Source organism: Pleurodeles waltl, chromosome 6 (assembly GCF_031143425.1).
Source record: "Pleurodeles waltl isolate 20211129_DDA chromosome 6, aPleWal1.hap1.20221129, whole genome shotgun sequence".
NCBI lineage: Eukaryota > Metazoa > Chordata > Amphibia > Caudata > Salamandridae > Pleurodeles > Pleurodeles waltl.
The window spans coordinates 709180338-709205019 of record NC_090445.1 but is presented as its reverse complement, the minus strand read 5'-3'; the positions used below and the strand labels follow the sequence as shown (position 1 = coordinate 709205019).

The 24682-nt window shown below is 43.1% G+C and overlaps 1 protein-coding gene across 1 annotated transcript in view; it reads left to right on the top strand.

Annotated features, from left to right (window-relative positions):
- DMBT1 (deleted in malignant brain tumors 1) overlaps positions 1–8823 on the top strand; it is a 624760-nt gene extending 615937 nt beyond the window's left edge. The window contains exon 74 of the mRNA XM_069239169.1: positions 7303–8823. Within this exon, the coding sequence (XP_069095270.1) occupies positions 7303–7552 (250 nt within the window). The 3' untranslated portion in view covers positions 7553–8823. The remainder of the gene's footprint in view (positions 1–7302) is intronic.
- Positions 8824–24682: the final 15859 nt, after the last annotated feature.

Sequence of the window (24682 nt, the reverse complement as noted above, 5' to 3'; positions counted from 1 at the left end):
TACTGCCTGGGAATACTGCGTGCACATCAATTAAGCTACCACTGACATGGATGGAGTGCCAGCAGTGTCTGTTGCAGAAGATGTGTATTGTGGCAAGATGGCTGGAGAGCCACATAAGTGCAATCAATTGCACCCAGGACACGTGGGAAGCAGAAAGGTACAAATCCCTAGCTACCCTTTGCCTTCTGGCCAGTGTGCGGGGCATTTGTATGTACAATGGCTTTCCCATTGATGCAGCTCAGTACCTGATGGAGGCATTGGGACTGGGTTGCCTGGGAGATGCTCACAAGGTCACCTGTGATCCTCTGGAATGACCCCATATCCAAGAAATGGAGAGCTGCTAGGAACTTGACATAGGCTGGAATGTCATGGACGTGGCAGGTCACTGAGTTAAGATCCTGCTCCCACTCACAAACCATCTCCAAGATGATATCAGGGGGAAAATTGCAGCTGGCCAGGACATCTTGGCTGGACATTCCAAAGAGGTTTACCCTTTATCTAAGTATCCTCTCTACTCTCCTCCTTCTCCTCAAATGATCCTATCACATTGCAAGGGGCAAACAGACAAACACATTCAGCAACATTTTGCAAGGTCAGAAAGGGTTTGTTTGTGCCAGCTTTGCTTTTATGTGTGCAGCAAGGCTGGGATTGGGTATGGGTGTGGTTTCAGGCTGGAGCTGGGTGGGGATGGTAGGCACTTACACAGCGGTGTCATCAAGCATTGCTGCCTGATCCAGCCCGAGTGCGGATGGTCCGGACCGAGTGCGGATGATCCTCCCCGAGTGTGGACGTAAAGATACTACTCGTCGCTTACCTTTGTGAATACCAAAAATTCATAAACTTACACTTTTGGTCTAAACTCAGACCAAAAGTGTAAGTTTCCCTATGTGAATTGGGCCCCAACTGTCTGAAACAGAACACAGACAAGCCTAAAGTCATGATCTTTAGGAAGAAATTCTTAACGTGGGACTCCACGTGGTAGCCGCAGAGCTGGGACAACACTTAACACCCACACAAAGAACCTCAGGATCATCATCAACTGCCGAATCAACATGACAGCCCAGGTCAACATTTTTACTGCCTCATGCTTCCACACCATGAAAATGCTAAAGAGGATTTTCAAATGGCTCCCAACTGGCACATGGAAAACCATCACCCAGGTCCTCATCACCAATGAGATGGACTAGGGTAACACCCTCTTCTTTGGGATCAACAACTAACTCACCAGGAAGCAGCAGACTACTCAGAACTCACCGTCCAGAATCCTTCTCAACTACCTATGTCACACGACATTTCATCTCACCTCAAGGAACTAAACTGGCTACCCATACAGGAACTACCACAATTCAAATTCTTCAACCACACCTACAAAACACTATATAACTTTGGCCACAATATCTGAAAAATCGTATCCACTTTCACAAACCCCCAAATATCTTTAAGTTGGATAAATCCCATGCATTTGGAATGCTTGATCCACAGTCGAGCCTTCTCCCTTATCGCTCCTAAAGCATGGAACAACCTGCCCCTACTCATCCAAGCCTCTCCTTTACTACTTGAATTCTGCATGAAGCTGAAAACCTGGCTTTTTTAGTAGTCAAATTAGGCCTTAGGCGTGGGTAGACTCACACCTGGTTGGTGCAAGGATACCCTCCAAGGCGAGAGTGCAAATTACAAATTTACATAACATAACACATTTTAAATGTGCTATGCAAAGTACTCTGCCATTTATTTAAAACTGTTTTCACTTAGGTAAGTGCTAAGCTGCATTATTACTTTGTGTCACAGATACATATAATTTACAGTACTTTAAGTTGGTATAGGGTATTCTTTTGTGTTGTGTTCACATGAGTATGTGTACATGTGATAGGAATTCTGGAGAAAGCTGGTGAGTACGTGAGCGTTGGCTTGTAGGGTAGTCCAGGTACTCCCTAGTCAGATCCCAGTCCTTCTGAAGACTACCCAAGAGGAAGAATACATAAGTATTTAAGAAAGAGTACTTTCCCCTTGATCCCTTGCAAAGTGAATTGCCCAGTTTGTCAATGACAAAAAACATCTCTGGATGTGTGTTTCTGTCCAAACAAAAACACCCATGTCATTGTGGGTATACTTGAAGCATTTGCATAGCCTATTGTCCTGAAGATAATATGAGGAAAATATGAGGAAAACATTGTCACTGACAAGTTGTTAACTGTCCATATGTCTGTGATCCCTGAAAGACAACAAACTGGTAAAAAATTCACAGAAGACTAGTTTAATTGATGCATGGGCTGCTCTCTGAATTTAAGTTTACCCTCTCTAGATACTTTCTTGCAAAATCAGCCAGCAGGCGGATGTATGTTAGAAATGGGGTCTCTAGTTGGCAGTCGGTTTACACACTGTCCAAGTAGGGATCCTCACTCTAGACAGGATAAGGGAGTCACACTCTTAAGATAAACCCTGCTCACCCCCTTGGTAGCTTGGCATGAGCAGTCAGGCTTACTCAGAGGCAATGTGTTAAGTATTTTTACCCACATACAGTAACACAGTAAAAACACTTCAAATGGACACCACACCAGTTTAGAAAAATAGCTAATATTTATCTAAGTAAAACAAGACCAAAAACGATAAAAATCCAACATACACAAGCAAAGATATGAATTTTAAAAGATTAAATCCCATTAAAGCACTTAGAAACAGTAGTTCCAACTAGTGCTATCACAGCATTGTGACGGAGTCATTCCCAACAGTCTGATGCCACTCACAAGGGAGTCTAGCGCCAGTCACGGAGGTGCACGGACCCCAGGTACAATACCATAGAAACCAGGCAGAGTCAAAGACATGGCGTGGAGTAGGCGATGTGAGACGTTGCTGGAGCCGGTACGGAATTGGTTCTGTGCTGCTATGCAGGAGATGAGGCATCGGTTCCTTACTGCTATGGAGGGGAGGTGAGGCATCGGTTCCTTACGGAGGCAAAGGAGGTGAGGTGGCATTAGCAGCGAGGCAGAGGTTCCTTATAATCCGGCGGGGTTGAGTCCTGCGGCGCAAGACGAGATGAGATGACCTCTTGGGGTCATGGTAACATCAAGGGACCACAGGCACAGTGACAGAGTCGGGAGTCATGGACGTCGGTGACATGGGACTCACGATGTTGCGGAACTTCAGTGGCCCTGCAACAGCATCGGGCCTGCAGCATAGGTCGCAGTCATCACACTTCAGCGGAGACGACAGCTTCAGGTGCAGGCAGTGACGTGGAGTCGGGAAGCAGCACCAGTTCTGGAATCGTCCAGAATCGGGGTGCCTAGTTCTTCTTGTTTTATGCCAGATTTCACTCCCAAGGGCCCAGGAACTGGAGTGGGCACCTCTTGGCAAATCAGGGTCATCAGCAAGAGAACCCAGGGTCTGGCAAGGGAAGTCTTTGATGTCCCTAAGACTTCTTAACAGGAGGCAAGCTCAGTACAAGCCCTTGGAGGAACTATGCAAGCAGGATACACTGCAAAGTCCAGTCTGTGTCCCCTGCAAAGCAGAATCAGCAACTGCAGGTCAACCCAGCAAAGCACACACAGCAAATGAGCAGTATTCCTCCTCGCAACTCTTCAGCTCTTCTCCTTGGCAAAGTCTCCTCTTGATCCAGAAGTGTTCTAAAAATCTGGAGGTTTGGGCTCAATACTTGTACTCATTCCTGCCTTTGAAGTAGGCAAACTTCAAAGGAAAGTATTTGTAGTGCACAAGACCCTGCCTTTCCTGCCCTGGTCCCAGACACACTCTAGGGGTTTGGAGACTGCATTGTGTAAGGACAGGCACAGCATTATTCAAGTGTAAATGTCAGCTCCTCTCACCACCCTAGCTCAGGAAGACCCATCAGCATATGTAGGGCATACCTCAACTCCCTTTGTGTGACTGTCTAGAGTGAATTCACAACCAACCCAACTGTCATCGTGACCTAGATGTGTGTTCCACAGCCAGGCAGATGCACAGAATGGTTAAGCAAGAAAATGCCCACTTTCTAAAAGTTGAATTTTTAAACACACAATTTAAAAAAAAAACCTTATCTAAAAGATATGTTCTTAAACTGTGAGTCCAGAGACCTCAAACACCATATCTCTATCTGCTCCCAATGGGAAATTGCACTTAAGAGATATTTCAAGGCAATCCCCATGTTAACGTATGGGAGAGACAGGCCTCACAATAGTTAAAAAGCAAATTTGGTAGTATTTCACTTTCACGGCATGTAAAACACACCAGTTCATGTCCTACCTTTTACATGCTCGGCACCCTGCCCATGGGGCTACCTTAGGCCTAACTTAGGGGTGTGTTACATGTACTAAAAGGGAAGGTCTGGGACTGACAAGTGGGTGCACTTGCCAGGTCGATGAGGCAGTTTAAGACTGCACACACAGACACTGCAATGGCAGGTCTGAGACATGTTTACAGGGCTACTCATGTGGGTGGCACAATCAGTGCTACAGGCCCACTAGTAGCATTTGATTTAGAAGCCCTGGTTACACATTGAGCACTATACTAGGGACTTACTAGGAAATGAAATATGTCAAACATGGATAACCAATCATAATCACAATTTACACAGAGAGCATATGCGCTTTAGCACTGGTCAGCAGTGGTAAAGTGCCCAGAGTCCTAGAACCAACAAAAGGAGGGTCAGAAAAATAGGAGGCCAAAGGCAAAAAGCCTGGGGATAAACCTGCAAGAAGGACCAGGTCCAAGAATGTGCTTCTGATGGAACTGGAGAAAAATGGGTTCTGCTGAATCCATACCATCTTCGTCCATAATCATTGTTTACTCAACCACAGACCAAAGACTGGAAGTGCCTTTGTACAGCATACAGTTTGCAATTGTAAAAAAGGCTAAGCACATCCATATGATACCATGCTCTTTGGCAAAGGTGTGATGCTGCAGAGTTAGTGTGCTTTACCATTGTGTTTTCAATTTCTCACTAGCTCCCAGCAGTCCTTTATGCTGTCTGACACAGTTGTAAAGATTGTGCTTGAATATGACATCTGCACTCATTTGAGGCTGGAAATGTATAGTTTGACTGTTTTCAGGAATCAGGCTTAAATGTATCAATACACGCATATACACATGACAACCTAATCTTCTACAAGGTAGTATATCCTCACAAATATAAATAGCATGTCATGTATCTATATTTGGAGATAGGATATATATATATATATATATATATATATCTCTCTCTCTCTATGTATATATATATATATATATATATATACATATATATATATATATATATATATATATATATATATATCTTCTTCTGTGTAACTGACCACTGATGCTTACCTCCAGCAACCCCATACTCAGGCACGGGTGGCAGGACCCATACAATATATGGAACTTGCTCTTTACCTCTGCTTTTTTAAAGGAACCACCCGCACTTCAGGGTGTCATTGCACCGGATGTTTATTTAGATGGCACGTTTCTGCAGTCTCTGCCTTTCTCATATAACTGATGCTCCAAGACCCCAAAACTACACATCAGTAGACTGTTACATATTCTAACTATTTAACTGTAGTGGCAAGTCTATTGAGGGACAAGCTATCAGACGCACTTGAATCACAACTGAAAGTATCAGCCTAAATTATTACTTTCAAGAATATCATACAGAAATCCTTATCTAGAGAAGCCTTACTCGACTGAAAAGGTCACTCCAGGGCTAATTTGAAATCCATCATAACTAGCTTCATCAAGTGATTGATCGGCGCTAGACATCAGCCTCCCTTCCCCGGCACCACCAGGAATAAAACACTGATTTCCTTGTGAAACTTCCCTCCAGATGAGCAACAACCCATGATGAACTGGAAATTGTGAAATAGATGAGAGATGATGTTGGACCTGGCCCTCACTGTAAAGCCGTTCTTTGCTCAACCCATGTTTGTTGGATTTTAGGATTCTGTGCAAGTTTTTCTTGGTAATCAGTGGTAAAGGACGCGTTCCCTGGATGCAGCCACCAGTGAAAGGGGAATAATCCCTGACCATATTGTGAGCGGCGGGGGGGGGGGGCAAGGATTTGACAGTGAAACATTACAGCTCCAACCTCAAAGGGGAAATGTGTTGTTGTCTATATATGTTGTAACCTGTCTGTGAATGTGTATAGTTAGAAAAAAATACAACTTTTTATTATGAAAATAAGTGTTTGACTGGACATTGATTTGTTGATATTGCTGTGCACTCTTTGAGGTAGGAGTCATGTTCACTAATCTGTATACACACTTTTCTTCTGAGGGAGCCTTTGACGCCTCGTCCACAGCTACCACTTAGAGTCAAGTGCAGAAGGGTTTCATGGCCCAGTTGCTGAGTATCCATAGTAGTTCTGGCCCCAGAACATCAAGAGTAAAAGGCAATGTGTAATAACTGTAAGCGTCCCTCCTGAAAAGTATCTATAGTGGGCCCCTTCACCCCTTGACCCAGTTGGGGGGCTGCTGCCCGTGTGCAGTGTACTGCGGTGAGGGGGCCCCCTCTGGAGCTCGGGGGCCCCCGCACTGCAGGGACCTTTGTTATGCCAAGGGTAAAAGACCTCAACCACAAAATGAGGTCCCAGTAACCCCTACTTGCCTGATGGCCGTCTGCAAGGGGTTCTGACAATATTTTACACAATGCCTCCTAGTTAAGCCTGACTGCTTTTGTACAAAGCTGCCAGAGGGTTAAGCACATGTTTATTTAGTGACTTTTTATGATTCACCCTGACAAAAATTGTTTCCTATTTGAGTGGGGCTTCCACCCTCTCAACTAAGAATCCAATTTGTTACAGATGGTATTTAGACTCTATTTAAATCATCCAAATAAAATAAAATACATTTGTATTGCTAGCTTGCATTTTGTTTTGTTTCAGATGCTTTCCAAATTATTGCATTTCTCCATTTTTAAACCAAACATCTCGTGTTAACTGAATGTTTCCCTTTTTCAACTTTTCCTCCATTTCCCCTTTCATCCAATCCTGCTTCTTTCTCTTTGTCCTTCCTTGCATGTTTCCTTATTCTGTCTATTATTTACCATTCCTTCTTCACTCATATCTCTGTATTGCTCCATTCATTATTTATTGCCTATATGCCTTCCCTCTTCTCATTCACATTTTCATCCCTTCTCTCTTCACTCTCCTTTTACTCCTGGCATCCTTCCATCTCACTCCCATTCTTTTCACTGTTTCATCTTTCCTTGCCCTTCCATTTTTTGCCTTCCTTTCTTCTTTAATTACTTTCGCTCCATTGCTTTAACCTACATATTTCCATTTTCCACACTCACTCCTTTCTTCCTCACCTCCCTTCTTTCCGTGATTATTTTTCCCAGGTGTATTCGAGACGCGACATACCAGACATACCCCTCTCCCTCCTTGGACCACGCTCGTTTCTCCTTCCGGGCCTTTGGGATCCTGCACCAGCACTCCAGAGTATACCTGCAGTGTAAGATAGTGATCTGCAGTTTGAATGATTACACATCACGCTGCCGCCAAGGTTGCCTCATGAGGCGGAAGAGGTCAACAGTCTCTGACCATCCAGAGGTGGAAGTCGTTGTTGGACCCATCGAACTGCAGAATTAAAAAAGCAGAAATCATACATGCTTCGATGAAATAATAGAAATTTGGTGCAAGTCCAAAATCATGTCTGTATAGAGATTTGCTGGTTTAATAATATGTGATGATTTTTCTTCCTTCGATTGACATTAATGATTCCAGAATGCACAGGAGCTAACTACATTGTAGAACTTCAACAGAGAAGTAATTTTACTTTTAAAACATCTTTATTGCCTCAGACTTTAGCTTATACAAATTAGAGACATAAAATAAAACAAGACATTAAAAATCAATGCACTAAAATCGTACCAAATGTGAAACAGTAACATTAAACCATTTACCTATTGTACAAGACTTATCGCATAATCAGCCACGTGGACCAAATAGTTGATAAACTATAAACTATAAACAATAAATCGATGGTAAATCAGTTCTTTAAGTAATTACCATAGCTTCCTGTGATTCCTAATGCCATAAACCACGAAGAGTGGTAAGACTCTTTTTATATGTGCACAAACACATTTCGTGAAAACACACAAGATACATCACAGTTCTTGCACTGAACTACATCTTTGAGCGGGGGTTCTTATGATACTTAGCCTGAAGTAAAACAGGTAGTAATAAAATCTTGCCCGGTATACAGTTCACCTTAATGGTGTAGCCGGGCCTCAATCGCAGAGGGACTCTTATAAAGCGGTTCTCAGTTTTTCTTGTAGTGGTCCACACTATTAGCGCCCCATGTGTCTGACAGGAACTGATCCTCCTGCTTTTGTATTACAAGATGGTTGATTGCACATATCATGTTACAACTAATTTTCCCATATTCTGGCTTAGAGTACCCTGCTTCCTGTTCCTGATGAGATCATGCCATCTTGACAATGTTATCCTGTCTCCAAGATAATCAAACACATTTCACCTCACAACGGATTTGCCCTCGATGGAGGAGGTGCATTTCAAGGGTCTCATTGGATTCGTAATTGTAAGTGTTGTCTTGGCTGCACTGACGATAGGGTTCCACTGCAACAGTGTATTTTAAAGCCACTCAATAACTATGCATTGAATTTTCTTTTAGGACAGCACTCCATCATTGTTAAAACATATTGCAGCAATCCAGCTGCCTTCATTTTTTGGCGTGTCTTAGTTTAGGCTAGCTAACTAAGCCCCAACATCATTTATAAATAGACTGAGCCTTGGGAATCTATTACACCGCCTGGTGAACCCCAATCTTAATCTGAAACGTATTAGTGCATTCGTCTGCTCGTCCATACTTAACCATGGCCAACATTTATCTGTGCAAGCACCACCACGCCTCGATTATCCCTTTTTGGCTTTTCTTGCCGTTGCAGCGCTTGCCACAGAAGATCGTAAACATAGATGGCTTCTTTAACTTGACATATTTTACACAGGTAAGGTAGAGTCTAATACCCTTCTTGGATGCTTTTAGCACATTATTGCTGTATTGTTGCCTCCTACTCCTGGGTAAGATTAACACAGACGTTAGCATTGATTTTTCCTACCCCATCCAATAATGGCATATGCTGACAATGAAATGTATTATGGGGTTTCCTTTTTTGTTTTGCATGTGGGAACGATTTACACCCTACTCCAAGAGGTAGCCATTTTTTAGGACTGCACTCAAAGAACTGGGGCCTGAGTTTGAGCATCTGCACTCTACGGATTACAGGGCACTTTGTCTGGTCCTGTTGCCTTGTTACTCTTTTGAGTCACAGTGACAGCTGCCACCTCTGCAATGTAGATGTCTGGTGCCATACAGGCAGCATGTCTAAGAGGAAGGACGAAATTATAGGCTGCTGCATATAGAGTATTATTTACCCTTGAATGTCAACGAAACAAACTCCCAGAAAATTTTGGTATTTATGTCTTTCACTGAAGTAGGTAAAACCTTCCCAATTCTCTGTCAGGACCTCTTTATAAATTCGATAAGTTTCTTGCGTTCTGTGTTACAACACTTCAGGCGCCCCTCCCATTCTACCTGGCATGTCTTACTCTCAGAGCTCTGCTTAACTCCTTTTTCCTAACAGAACAATCTTCATCAAACCAATCTAGGATCTTAAAGCCCTTGTTTACCGACCTGTTCTGTTCCGGGGGAACAAAGATCAGTCAGAGTTTTTCGACATGCATTTCAAAAGCCTCAACAAGTGCACATTCTTTGGCTTCCCTTTTTGTGGCCAGCTCTTCCACAAATTGTTTAAAGAGCCACATTAGTCTTGGGACCAAAATGCCACAGGTTTTTCTACGTGATGGGCCCTAGTCACAGTTGGCTTGTCGTAGAGCCTTTAGTCTGTAGGCCACATGATTAAATCTCAAGATGGCTGACTCTTCTTTTCATCTGTTCAATGTCAAAAGAAGGATTACTATTCAGTAACATCAACACCTGTTACTTAATGTACAAAGGCGCATTTCTGTTTGTAGTGTGTACATACAAGGTCAGAGTGAATAGTATTTACCGAACTCTTCTTAGGTGCGGCACTGAATCACGGCCTACATTGACTGTTGTACTCTACGTAAGCCACGTTTCTCCACGTAAGTTGTTAGCAACTGACACCATTAGTAAAAGATGTTTCTGCTGCGCACATTAGAATGTACCAGTTTCTGTCGCTGGAAGTCAGCCTCTGAGTGGAATTCTTCCTAATATTTTAAATAATTTAAAAGAAGTTACAACTAATTTACTAGTTTAAAGTTAATTTACACAGTATAAATAATTGTTAGTATTTTTGAATCTGCGTTTCATCCCCATGAGCTGCCTGGATAGAAATGAATTGCCGTCTGGAATGCTGTGACAGGGTGGTTCGAGAAGGGAAAGTCCCTGGGTGAAGTGATCAGATGATCATTGGAATTACGGCATTCTGAGTCTTGAGAGATTTGGAGAAGGGAAATGTAGAGAGTTACGTTTGTGTACACACATCAGTAAAGAATAGGTGCTATGTTCAGAAGAGAGACCAGTTACTAACGTTACAGATTAGTACACTTTTAAATGAGAGTTAAGGGTGGCGTGAGAGGGTGAGGCATACATGGACATTTTGTGGTGCACATGTCGCTCATGTCGTTCGTGTGTCAACAATATGTGGATTTTACTGTTCTACAATCGAATGAAATTTCGGATTACGGAGATGAATTGATAGCACACACATGCAAAGGAAGCCTGTATTTTAAAGTTGCATTAAAATTAGTCTCGTTGGTATCTGCATATGCAAAACATTGGCAGCTAAAGATTTCATGTGATCAGTCAGTTTCAAAGTTGTTTGCTCCCTGATGAATACTAATTTATAGACGTGATTTCTCAATGTGCCTTTGAATATTTCTCTCATTAAACAAATCACCTATACCACCTTGTGTTTTGTTTAATTTAAACCTGATAGCATGTGGAGAGTTTTAAGTCCTCATGTACAGTTGCCACCTCAAATTGGCATTTTGACTGCAGCATCAGTGTCCTCATGAAACAGTATTTGACATCGGTGCCATTTTAAGGATTATTAAAACATTGGAATGTTGCGATCTCCATTGGAGACAATGGAGTGCTCAGGGCTTGGAGTGTCAATATTCCAATGTTCTTTGTTCAAAGCAACAGCTGTGAGCAAAGGCCTCACTGAGGAATTTTAATCCCTTCGGGATCCGTGAGGACTTTGTTTTAATTTATTAGAACATTCTGCCCTCCAGTGGCAGAATGTTCTAATAGTCTCACACCCCTTTGTGGCTGGGCTATACCGTCAATTAAAGTCCCACTCCCTTGTTAACCTTGGAGCAGGCCCTTAATGGCCGGTATAGCCCGCTACAGCAGACTCTAAGGCTATAGTGGGGCACTGGGCAAGACCCAATTTGGGAGCACCTCTTTGAATCAATCGTGAATTTATTAGCCAGTTTCAACTAATTCAAACAAAACCTCATGATGTGAAACAATATTGAATTATAAATTAAATTTTCAGATACACAGGCATGGAGCTGTGCTGAAAGATCAAAATGCCCAACATTTTACAGTCAAATGAAAGATTGTACAAGCATTGATAAGGCTAGTTATTTCTGTGCCTAGATATAGATTTTCTTTTGTCTTGCAAAAATAATATTTTATGCAGAATTCAGTGTCTATCCAGCCTGTTCTTTCACTGTGGGCATTACACAGTGAAGTTGACTCGGTGGGTGTTTATTGGACTAGTTTATAATTGTCTGACATATGAATTTATTATTTGAAATTGTACCCTAAGATGGTAGAAATTTGAAATCGATAATAAATAACCCTTTACAACTGGCATCCTTGCTAAAATAGGGGAAATCAAAGTTCTGTACCCAGGATTTTCATAATTCGTGAGCCATATCTGATAATTTTCTCATTGGTTCTATTCTCTTGCAGTGTTGTCTTTTCTTTAAATATGTACACTTATCTGGCTACACAGTGATCTCTAGCTCTCCGGAGTAAGAGAACCGGGGTGAGAACTTTAAGCAAGGGAAGGATGCAGAGGCAAAAAGAAAAGGAGTAGCAACAGAGGCGAAGTTGATGGAGTAAGGGAGCACAGGTGAAGTTGAGAGAAGGGTTGGGTAGGGAGAAAAACAGTGGAAAGAGAGAAAGGCGAGGTTGCGAGAGAATGATGGAACGGAGGGCAGATAGAGAAAGAGAGGTTGTTACATCAATAAGTTAGTGTAACTTGAGGTAAAGAAAAGGAAACAGAGATGGAGCGATGTGGTACTTCAAAATGTTTAGTAAAGAGAGAGCTAAGGTAGGGAAAAAGGTGAATTATCGACATATTGACACGAAGAAAGGTCAAGTAATAAGAGAGCTAGAGATGCAATACAGAGAGTGACAAGCCAGATTGAGGCTCAAAATGAGTGAAGTAAAACGACAGTCCAGGCAAAGTTTAGTGCAGCAAGGACAAAGGTAGGGGGAAGCAGAAGGACAGTAAGAGAGATGAGGTGTAGAAAGAAAAGAGGTGAAGTAGAGAGAGTGGTGAGATAGAGTAAAATAGGTGAGTTTGATACAGTAATAGCAGGAAGGTGCGGAAGAGACATTGATGAGGTAGAGAGGTAGCAACAGGTGAGGTAGATGTATTTGGAGAGGGCAGATCTAGTAGCTAATTGAAATGGACAAGGTAGAGAGATAGCTGGAAGAGATAATTTAAAGGTAGAGAAAAAGGTGTCAAGAAAGGAATAAGGTAGAGAGGGAGGTGAGATAGAAGAAACAGAGGTAAAAAGGAAGCAGGGGTGAGGCACGTTAGAGAAGATACAAAAAGGTACATTAAGAGATTAGATATGGGATAAAGAGGTGCAGTAGAGAGAGTGGTGAGAGTAAAAGAGGTAAGGTTCATGCAGTAAAAGCAGGGCGGTGAGGTAGAGACATTGATGAGGTAGAGAGGTAGCAGCCATTCATGTAGAAAGATATATGAAGAGAAAGATGACATTACAAGCGCAGTGCAAGAGAGTGGTGACACCATGAAAGACAATGGTGAGATAGAGGTGTATTGAAAGTGATGTGGTATACAGGTGTTGCAGTATATTTGCACCATGAAGATCTCTGGTGCAAACTCAAGTACAAGCTGCCTCAAGCAGATGGAATTTTGCTCCTGGACTGACAACAAATCAAATACAGTTAAATTACTTGAAGCACGTTTGGCCCCTCAAAATGATGAAGAGTGGCAGATTTGCAAAGCATGAAGATTTATTGGCAGATTAGCAACTTTACAAACTCAGATTATTCAAATAAATTGTATATCAGTAATCAATACATGGCTGCATTAGCTAAAGTAATTCAAAGCAATTCAAAATTGAAAATGACAAGGACAACTGTTTTAAGTTGTCATAAAGTAGATCAAAGCAGGCACAGTTTCCAATGAAGGGCAGTTCCCTAATTTGCTAAGTTTGAGAAATTGGGCAAGTTGTCGAGAAGTTAGGCAGAAGTTGTCAGCATGTAAAGCTTATAAATGTGTAATCCTATAAAGATCTAGTTAAGTAACTGAGTAAAGAATCTACTCAGGAGTCGCTTTTGGGCAAGGGTAATGAAAGTGTCTCCTCTCAGGTCAGCGGAAAGGGCATCTGAACTAAGTAACTCAATACTCAAGTTAAATCATGTCTTCTACAGGAGTTTCAGCTCCCTAAAGTTCCCATTGAAAGAACTCATCAGGATCTCAGATGTTGCGATAATAAAAGATTAATCTTCTTCTCAGCTACCATGCAATGGAGTTGCTGCTGCATGATTTCAATTGGATAGCTGTAGTTGGATGATACAACTCAGTCATGTCGTTCCCACTCCCAGAGCTCATTATTTCACTCTTCAAATAACACAAACAAACATTCACACATAAACTAAAACAAATTATATATTTATTTTACGTTGGCTGGTACTGCTTGGCTCCTGCAACGAGAAACAGGAAAAATACAGGGCAGATATAAAGCTAGACAACTTAAAGTGAGACATTTTAAACTGAGGTCTATAAGACTATGGTCAACTTAAAGTGAACATCACACAATGTATAAGTATGCTTCGTGCAAATGAATGTAAATATGTACGCACAGGCATTTAGGAATTACATTACATTCACAGGTGAGAGACAAGAAGGAGTAGAAATAGAGGGACAAAGTATGTTCATGGAGTTGTAGACATAGGTTGGGAGAGGGGTAAGGTGAAGTAAAGAGAGAGACCTGAGAGAAAGTAGGTGATAAAAGTGATATGGTTAGATAGATAAATGAGGTAGACAGATGGTGATTTAGCAAGTGGTGAAAAAGAGGTAGATGAGATACAACATTGTGACAAATTGGGTTACTGGTTGAGGGGGGTGAATCCCCACGCAAAGCATAATCACAATCCTTGTCAGGGTGAAGTCACAAGCAAACCCCAAATTAACCTGTAGTAAGCCCTCTGAGCATGGCACAGAGCAGTTAGGCTTACCTTGGAGGCAATGTGTAAAGAATGTATGCAACACTTCAAACACTAATAAAGTGAAAACACTACATATGAAAAATTCCACCCCAATTTTGTAAAAATAGAGTAATATTTAATAAATAAATTCAGACCAAAACAACAAAAATCCAATCAATAAAACCGATCTATATGCAAGTTTAAAAGTTTCAATGAAAATAGCAGCAAGAAGCACAAAGTGCAAACTGTGGTTATCTGGTCACAGCAGACCAGGAGAAAGTCAGAATTTCAGGCTGACTGCGGTGGAGCCACAGGGACCATCTTAGGCCCGCTGAACGCAGTACCTTAATCCTACTTGTGAAGAGATGCAGAGTCCTGCATTGAGGATGCACCGTGCAGCAGAAGCAATGTGAGGTCCAGGTGAGAAGATGCACCATACAGTGGAGGTTCCGATGGGCTGCCTTGGGAGAGGCAATGTCCTTGCCTGGAGATGCACTGTGCAGCTGCTGTTCCAATGGGCTGAGATGGACAGTGTGAAGTACTCGCTTTGGGAAACTCCATGAAGCAGAGGTGAGGCGCCATTTCTGAGGGCGATGTGTCGAACAGCAGAAGCGATTCATCTATTTTTCAGGAGATGCACCACACCATGGAGGAGATGCGTCCGTTCTCCTGAATCCATAGATGGGCTCACAGATCACCTTCAGACCCACTTCCAAAAGCCCACGTCTGAGGCGGCACCATTTGGGAGGACATATAGAAAATTCTAGGTGCTGGGTTTTACGGTTGCTGGAAGCCTGTTCTGTTCCTCAGCCTTCTGATCAGGAGGACAGCCAACTAGCCCTTTGGGTCACTCCGGGGTCCTGGGATTAGAGATAGAGGTTCAGTCTTTCTCACCCATGCAGGAGGACACCACAGCAGGGCAATAGTTCTTCAGTGCAGCAGTCCAGCACAGTGGAAGTCCTTTAAGCAGCACAGCAGTCCTTTCTGGCAAAATCCACAGGTCCAGAAGTGTACTGAAGAGTTGCGTTTAAGAGTTCAATATTTATACCTGGTGCCCACTTTGAAGTAAAGGAAGGTTCCAAAGATTTCACCTCTTGAGGTGTCGGGCATCCACTTCCTCCCAGTATTGGCCCCAGCTTATCTGGGGTTACAAAAGACTAGTGACAAACCCTTTGTGAGAGTGCTCAGACAGAGCCTTTGTGATGTGCAAGTGTGACAGTTCCCCCCAAGCCCTGTTGTTAAATCAGGTTTGCCCATCTTGCCAACACCTAGCTTTCCTTTGTCTCACTGTCTGGAGGCAATACTCAAGGACCAACTCCCCAATTACACATAATCATGTGACCCAAGAACAGGCTGCAGACACAAAATGGTTAGGGCAAGAAAATGCCAACTTTATTAATGTGGAATATTCAGAATTTTGACTAACTTTCCAGCGTAAGCAATAAAGAGGCTTTCGGTTACAAATTTTTAGACCCCACACTCAACTGTCCACCTGCTCCCAAATGGAAGTTACAACTTCATCATCATCATCATACAGAGCTTTATTCGGTCATCAAAAACCCATCAAAGCGTAAAAAAACAAGACGCTCCAGATAAATTTACATTAATAAATACAAAATATAAAAACCTATGTAAAATGCCAGCAACAATAAAATTAATCAATCCCCGAAACCCCGGCCACTGAGCATGCGTAATTAGCACAAATTATTAAAAATAATTCATTGATATTCTTTTTAAAAAATGGGTGCACATGTGCCATTGAGCCACAAGGAACTTGCCGACTGTCTGCACCATAATAGTATAAATATGTTTTTTTTAAATCCTGAGGGTGGAAACATATTGTCCGGTGGCCAGGCTCCGGCAGATAGGACGCATCCACTTGCGCCAGGAAATAGCATAAGCTATACAGAAAAACAAGAAATGTTCAACTGACTCAGGAGCTGCACTACAAACCGGGAAAATGTTCGACACAGATGTTGCCCTCCAGCTGCTTTTCAAACACATTAGTGGCAAACACCCATAACAAAAGCAAATATACAAGCTCTTGGCAAGGGGTTCAGTGATAACATCTAAAAAGGACTCATACCGGGGGTACCACTTAAAATCAAGGAAGTGATTGGTCAACTGCCTGTGAGTTGTAGCAAAAAGGTGGTTGTTCCTAACATAAGCCCAATAAACTGATTTCAGGGATTGCATCTGGGCTTTCCTTAAACCCTGAGGATTCTTCAAAAAATTCCAAAGAGTCAGGATACAAAACCCATTTGACACATGCTTAAACCATGGGATGGAGGCTACGTTAGGTCTTTTTAAAAGATCAAGAAGTGAATTCCTGTAAATACTGAGTTCTGGAGTGGACCATATCCTTACCCAGTATAACAGAGGTTTTAAAACTAGCATATCTAAAATCCGATTAAAACCAAGATTGAGATAGATGGGAACCACAGGGGTACTGCCTGGACAAGCAAGTAATGCTCTAACAAAGTTATTTTCTCTCACAGACAGTTTATAAATTTCCAGTAGCCCCACTCCTCAGCACAATAGGTAGCAGCATTTTGTGCTTTTGCCAAAAAATCTTTAGGGCCAGAGATACAGCTCTCGCACTGGTACTCTTATACAAGCACAAGATAGCACCTGACCTGTGTTGTAGGAGAAACAAACTCTTACCTATCTGATCTTCCCACTTAAAATTGCTTGAGATCCTGACACCTAGATAATCCATGGAGCCAACCCTGTCCAAAGGAACACCGTCTACAAAAATAGTGCATCTTTTTGCTGGCCCAGGACTGAGCACCATCAATTTCATTTTGATAATACTTAATTCCAGCCCGCGATCTGCACAAAAAGCTATAAACCTATTGACAAGAATCTCTAGCCCTTTTGGTGTCTTGGAAATAAGGAGAGAATAATCTGCGAAAAGTAATATCGGGATATTTTGAGCATTTATAGTGGGGGCGTCAGCCTGACAAGAAGACAAGGCTTGTACCACCCCATTTATATATAAAGTAAATAATGATAGTGCCAGGACACAACCTTGATGAACGCCTGGCTGTATGGGGATATGGTCAGGCAATTCTCCCTTATTGCCCGATCTTACCTAAGCGTAGGTACTTTCATGGAGCCGCACTAAAAGATGTTTTATGTTCCTGGGTATACCCTCTTTATCTAAGACCTCCCGTAATTTTCATGTAGGGACCAAATCAAGTGCGTACCAAAGATCCACAAAAGCGACAAACAAACCTTGTTTGCCGCAAGTACATACTTCCAATATAGAAGAGCCAAATGGAAGACTTGGTCTACACTAGTAGTTTTGGGTCGAACATCTGCCTGAAGAGGGGACAGCACATGATTAGCATCAACCCACTCTAACAACCTACACAGAACCTGCTTTGCAAAAAATCTTTGTCAGTTATCAATAAGGCTGATAGGTCTGTAATTTGGAGGGGAGCTCACTTCACCTTTCTTAAAGATGGCTATTATTACAGCTCCCTTCTAGGGAGCAGGGATAGGGACCCCAGCTGCTATAGCATTGGCTATCACATTGATGTTACTGGACAAGATTATCAGCTCAGATTTATATAGATCCCATGGTATTTAGTCAGGGCCAGGAGCTTTGGAAGATTTCAAAGAAGCAATTGCAGAACTAGTTTCTCCCAAGGTAAAAACAATGCAGTTACCAGGAATACTAATTCCTGCCCCAGACCCTCCTAACAAGGGGTTCAGTTAGAACTGCCTCAGGGGAGAAGAGTTATAACTAGATGTATCACTGGGTAGAGCATAAAGATTGGAAAAGTGATCAACCCAACTATCCGGTTGGATATGAAAATGATTAAAACTCCCGCCTTCATTATGAGAGTAACTTCCAGAAAGTCCAATTATCTTTTAAACTGGTTGCTTCAAGCAAATTCTGCCAAACGGTATCTTCACAGTTTTTTTCCACCTGTGCTATGGCCTTATTATATACAATTCTGACCTTCCTAATCATCCCCTGTGATCGAGACACGACCGCAAACTTTAGGGCTGATTTAGCTTTTGAGCAATCATTGTTAAACCATAGTTCAACCACTTTTTTATGTGTGAAGACAGTCCTCTTGGTATTGGTCTTGCTGTAAAAAATGCCCTGTAATTTAGGAACCAAGGACTCATGAATGCTGAGGTTTGGAATATTTTCAACCTCATACTCCTCATAATTAGATAAGGCAACAATAAACAGATTATAGATCTCCTTATACAAATAAGGGTTTGATATCACTTTCGGCCAGGTAACACATTTATAATCATTTGCAACTAATGGCTTGGGCACCAAAGTAGAATGGTTATCCTATGATTTCATAAATACATTGCTCCAGCATAGACCACAAGCTAACATCTACTAAAAAATAATCAATGACACTAGTTAACTGGCCACTCTGAAAGATAGGAGCATCACATTGATCTGAGTGCGTATGGCCATTACAAGCCCTAAGCCCTTGCTTAAGACACAGTGCTGTTAATTGAAGGACTGCACGTGAACAAATAGGGAGTCGTTTTCCCATCAGTCCTGGGATACCCCAATATTCATCCTCATCAACAGACAAACCGCTGCTATCATAAGTGGGTTCTAATGAACAATTAAAATCCCCAGTGACCACTAAATTAAAGGAATAATGCAGTCTATCTGTAAATTCAATCAACTGGGCCAGGGTCTGAGACTCCACACCCCGTGACACTGATCTAGCATATACATTTATTATTACAAACCTAAAGCCTCGCTTGAATTCAAACTGAATGCCTAGTTAATCTGGTGAGTCTATTTTTAGGGCTGAGCGAGTGTACTGTACTGCAGTTTCTTATTTATCGTTATCAAAAGGCCCCCCTTAGCCTGACCGCTAACCACAGCAGCAGGCTGGGTCTCCACATAATAAGATAAAAAACCATCCCGGAAAACTGGGGCCAAAACCCAAGTCTCCTGCAATATGCATATTTCCGGCTTATTAACATAGGCAGCCCATTTGAGGCTGTTAATTTGCTACTCAACCCTGCCAGATTCCAAGATATGATAGATAGCTAAGCCCTATCATCCATAGTACTAGGCCTACAACTTTGTGACTTGTTCCATATCCTGCAATCAACAGACCCAACTAACACACCATCCCTACCCACAGGGGCTACTGGTATAATTGCAGCATACAATTTAGTGGAGATTCAATCAATAGCAGTCAGGTGAGGGGAATTGCTATCTGCCAAAGCAAGGACATGTGAATGACTGAGATCAAACCTCCCACCTACAATGTCCCAGGAAATTATAGGTGTAGTAATATCAAGTGGAGATAGTTTTAGCCAAATGCCCATCCCTCGAGGGTTCCTGAGGTAACAGGTGAGCAATTCAAAGTCAATGAGACTGGTCACCAGCAGCTTATGGATAAGAAGGATGGAAATGAAATCATAATTTGACGCTTGCGGACTGTGTCTTACAGCTTCTACAATATCCGCTCTAATGACAGAGAGGCAATTGCGCTGAACTCTCAGCCAGTAGGTAAACTTATTTATAAGGGAGTCCTGTGTTTTTGAAGACCCTCATGGCAACTTTGGCACACTGACCATAAAAGTAGTTCTTTCTGACCTCCCCGCAGCCAGAGCCTGTTGCTTTGTTGTTGATGGTCTTACGTCAGACCGTTGCTGAGGACAACCTAATGCCCTGGTCTCTTGCACCCTAGATGAAGCTTCTCCAACAGACACCTGGATACCGGCCCCCCGTCAAGGTCTGTTTATTTGAGCAGCAGAATGGGGCATATCAAGGTGGCCCAGCTCAGCAGAAACATTCCCCTTTACATCAAGACTGTGCTTGTGCCTACCGGCCCCAGAAGAGGCCTTTGTTCTCTCAGCATGAGGAGCAGGTTGGTTAATAGGGGGCGTGTCAGTGGCAAACCCCAGGGGCTGGTCACTAGATAATAATCTAGGTTCTGACTAGTAGTCCCTCTCCCAGAAGCAGACACTGTCCCACTCACACTTGTCCTCGAGCACCTGCACCTGCAAAGCTGACCAGATTCCCCCATTACTTTATCCAACAGCAGCAGCACCAGACTCTTGACTTCCTCTAGTTTCAGGTGCACAGATGCCAAATCGGGACTTCTACGAGACCTCAATGAGCTTTCTTGGCCCAGGGATAAATTAGCCAAGGGATTGTCTCCGATAGGCATCCCAGTTAAAGCAAAAGAAACATCATCATATGGACCCCCATTCTCCGCCAGTGGCCATTACCGGTTGGAGCACAAAAAGTTCGGAACCACAACACCCTCAGTGCTTAAGGGAAGGCGGGAGGCCATCTCTTCCACAGCAATACTTCCATTATCGCACTGTGGCACAGCTGAGCCATCACACTGATAAGCAGTTGTCGCATGGGATGATACTTTGCTTGCATATTGGTCCGCTTCCTTTTGTCCAGCCTTGCTTAAGGTATCAGGTGTCCGAGGCCTTTTGTTAAACATATAAGGAATTTTATTAGCTTGACAGCTGCAATTTGCAGGGGTTATAGTTGCATTACTTCTCAGAATGGCCTCCACTTCCTCTATCAAGGTGTCAATACCCTCTAATGTACTGTTCTCCATGCTGCCCAGAGAGCTAGTTTTGGTGTTTGAATGTTTCTTAGATTTCTTTGGACCACATGTATGTGCAAGAGCATCTACAGCTTTGCACTTGCCCATGGCCTCTAGTGTGGTGGTAAAGAAGTATCTTGCAAGGACTAAATCAGACGTGACCAGAGATATGTACTATCCTACTTCTATGTCTAGCACTTACTTCTAGAACGATGAAAGAAACGCCCAGCCCAGCCTCATACGGGCGATGTCTGACGAAGTCTTGGCCCATTCTTCGCCCGGGTACATGCCCGGGCGCGTCCTGCTGCAGAGATAACCAGCCCTTTTATAGTGTGTCACCAGGCTGGAAGTTGAGGCCCAAGGAGCAGTGCAGGCTGGGGGATTAAGTCCCGCCCCAGCCGAGAAGTGTGGCCTGGAGGGATTCCCTTACAATATGCGCAAAAAATGTAATAATGTAACTCTATGTTATCCTATGGGAGCAGTAGGCCTTGCAGTAGTGAAAAACGAAATTGGAGTTTTTCACTACCATGGCATGTAAAACTGAAATGTACATTCCCAGCATTTCACATACACTGCACCCTGCCTTCTGGGTAGTGTAGGTCCTACTCTAGTGGTGAATTATGCGTACTAAAAAGGAAGGTTTGGACCTGGCACAAAGTTTATTTTGCCATGTCAAAATTGCAGTTTAAAACTGCACAATCAAGCCTTAATGGCAGGTCTGAGAAATGTTTAAAGGAATATTTAAGTGCATGGAACAATCAGTGCTAAAGGCCCACTACTAGCATTTAATTTACATACAATGGGCACATGTAGTACTACTTTAATAGGGACTTACATATAAATTGAATAGGGTAGTTGGGTGTAAGCCAATTCGACCATGATTAAAAGGGCAAGCACTTTAGCCCAAGCTAGCAATGGCAAAGTGTGCAGGGTTCTAAAAGCCAACATAAATGGGTTCAGAACCAGGAGGGTGGAGGTGAAAAGTTTAGGGAAGACCCTGCAGAAGAGCCAAGTACAACATACATGATAAAGGTCCTTCCTTACCATCTGAACCCAGAAAGTCAGACTTTCACCTTTCACCTCGAAGCCGAAGGAAACCAGGGCTCCTCCCTGAGCTCCACCCTCTTCAATGTCTACATGACCCCGCTCGCCGAGAGTGTCAGACACCACAGGCTCAACATCATCTCATATGCCGACGGCACACAGTTCATTTTCCCCCTCATCAATAGACAAAAAGAACTTTCACTACGGAATGAAGGCAATCGCAGATTGAATGAGAGACAGCTGCCTGTAGCTCAACTCAGACAACACAGAGATCCTCATCCTGGGCCACACCACTACCACCTGGGATGACTCCTGCTGGCCCAGTGCCCTTGGAGCTGCTCCATCTCCTACCGACCGTGCAAGCAGCATCAGCATTATTCATGACTTGTCACTGTCCATGGCCTGCCAAGTCAACAGTGTCTCATCCTCATGCTTCCACACTCTCTGCCTGCTCCGGAAGATCTTCAAGTATATCCCCATTGGGAGTCACCCAGGCACTCATTAGCAGTAAACTCGACTACAGCAACACACTTTATGCCGGAATCAACAGGAAACTCCAAAACAAGACTCCAGAGAATACAGAACGCCGTAGCCAGACTGATCCTGGACATCACCTGCCACATCAATATCTCTGCCCACCTGAGAAACCTACACTGGCTCCCTGTCAATAAACGCATCATTTTCAAACTCCTGACACAGGCCCTTCACAACATCGGACATGCCTACCTCAACCACCACCTCTCATTCTACACACCCTCCAGGCAACTCCTCTCTGCTCAACTGGCCCTCGCCACCATCCCCAGGATCTGGAAGAACAGGGCTGGAGGATGATCCTTCTCCTACCTCGCCGCACAGACCTGGAACACGATGCCGCTCCACATCAGACAGCCCCCCCCCTCGGTAGCTCAGTTCAGGAAGGACGTCAAGACCTGGCTCTTTGACTGACATGCGCCCCCCCAGCTAGCGCCTTGAGACCCCCCGGGTGATTAATCATGCTCTATAAATGTTGATTGATTGATTGAAGGTCTAGAAAAGAAAAGTGAGGTAGAAACAGAGGGGCCAAAATCGGCAGGGTATACAGAGGCAATTTTTCCTGATCACTTTACCAGCAGTGGGAAGAGTTGGAAGCCCGAGGGCCTTAAAATGTCTGTCTGTCTGTCTCATATTTCTTATGATAGTGCCTGGACCAAGATTATTTGTTAAACTAGAGGGCTAACTACTTTAGCTGCACTCCATGAGACCAAGATAAATTTAGTGTAATTTGAAAAAGTAACCATCGTTAGTTGTAGGTCATAAATAGATGTGTCAGAATAAAAAAATCAATACAATCGTCAAAGTCTGCCAATCAGTGTACATATACAATCCACATGCAGGTACTGCTTAATAGGTATAAGAATTCTGTGCTGATATTTTGTAATGGCTTCTTCCTTTGTTTAAGGTTTTAAATGGGCAGTGGCGTAAGGAAACTTGAGGAGGGCCTTTTGCAAAAGTACCTGGAGAGGGCCGCCTCCGCCCTCGACCAAGTCAGGGGTCTGCCGCCGGTGCACAGTGTACTGTGCTATGGGGGACAATTGGAGCTCGGGAACCCTCTACACCACGAGGGTGCGGGGGCCTTTGTTACACCACTGTAAATGGGGTTGGTCTTTCATCAAGTTTCGTAGCTTGGTGCAGACCACCCAAACCCACAATTGACCACACAAGACTGTGCTCTTCAGTGCCCTATACTTTGGCTGTTTGCTTTTGTGGTCACAACTCCTCAATGTCCTAAGAGAGTAATTCCAGCGCTAGTTACCTTTGTAGAGGGGCAGCTTTGTAAAACTAGATCTCTTATTTCACAGAATATGTAAAGAACATCACAACATGCGGAAAACGAGCAGAAAATGCAGCTGTAGCTTAAGCTTCTTTGCTGACGTTGAAATGGTCAAGTGCCATTTATCTGACTACGGAAGTGTGCACTGAAGTCTGTTTTTATAAATGGTTGACCATGAACGTTTCCTGAGTGGAGAAGGAACTCAAATATTTAATACACCTCTTCCCTACCATAGCCCAATAGCAGTGACAACATTACAGTAACACATTGCTTCTTTGCGGTGGTGAATTTGGAGTCAAGACACTTGATTCAAACTTTCCACCAAGCTCCAATGAGTTGGCCTCCTTAATTCAGCAAAATGGTGAGAATGATAGATACATATAAGCAAACTAAGTAAGACTTAGAACAAACATTTGTGAATGCAGTTCTGTAACTTACAACTTTCTGGTGGACCATCTGCCATTAGCATTTTTCTCCTATAGTGGCTGATGCCATGTCAGTGTGATGCTCATCAGGGTGCGTAATACTAATTCCACCAATGAAAAGCTCTGAATTTGTCTTCTTACCTGCCACTGAAACTGGTACTGGCAGAGTATTACCACACGGTCACTTTTATTCCGTAGGGATAGTTTGCACACCACCAATATCGTGCAACTCATAAAGAGGTTCTTTGTCTAATTTCACTCCCGACAACCACCTTTCAACTAGGCACAATCCTGTAGTTCTGGTTTCTTTATCCCAAACATCATTGAGCAGGTAAATCAACACCTCCAACCTATACCTCACCGCGTGCAACCGGGAAATAATTTTCCGTTTGACCTAGTAAACATGGGCCAACACAGCATTTAATGTCAAAGAATATGTATCTA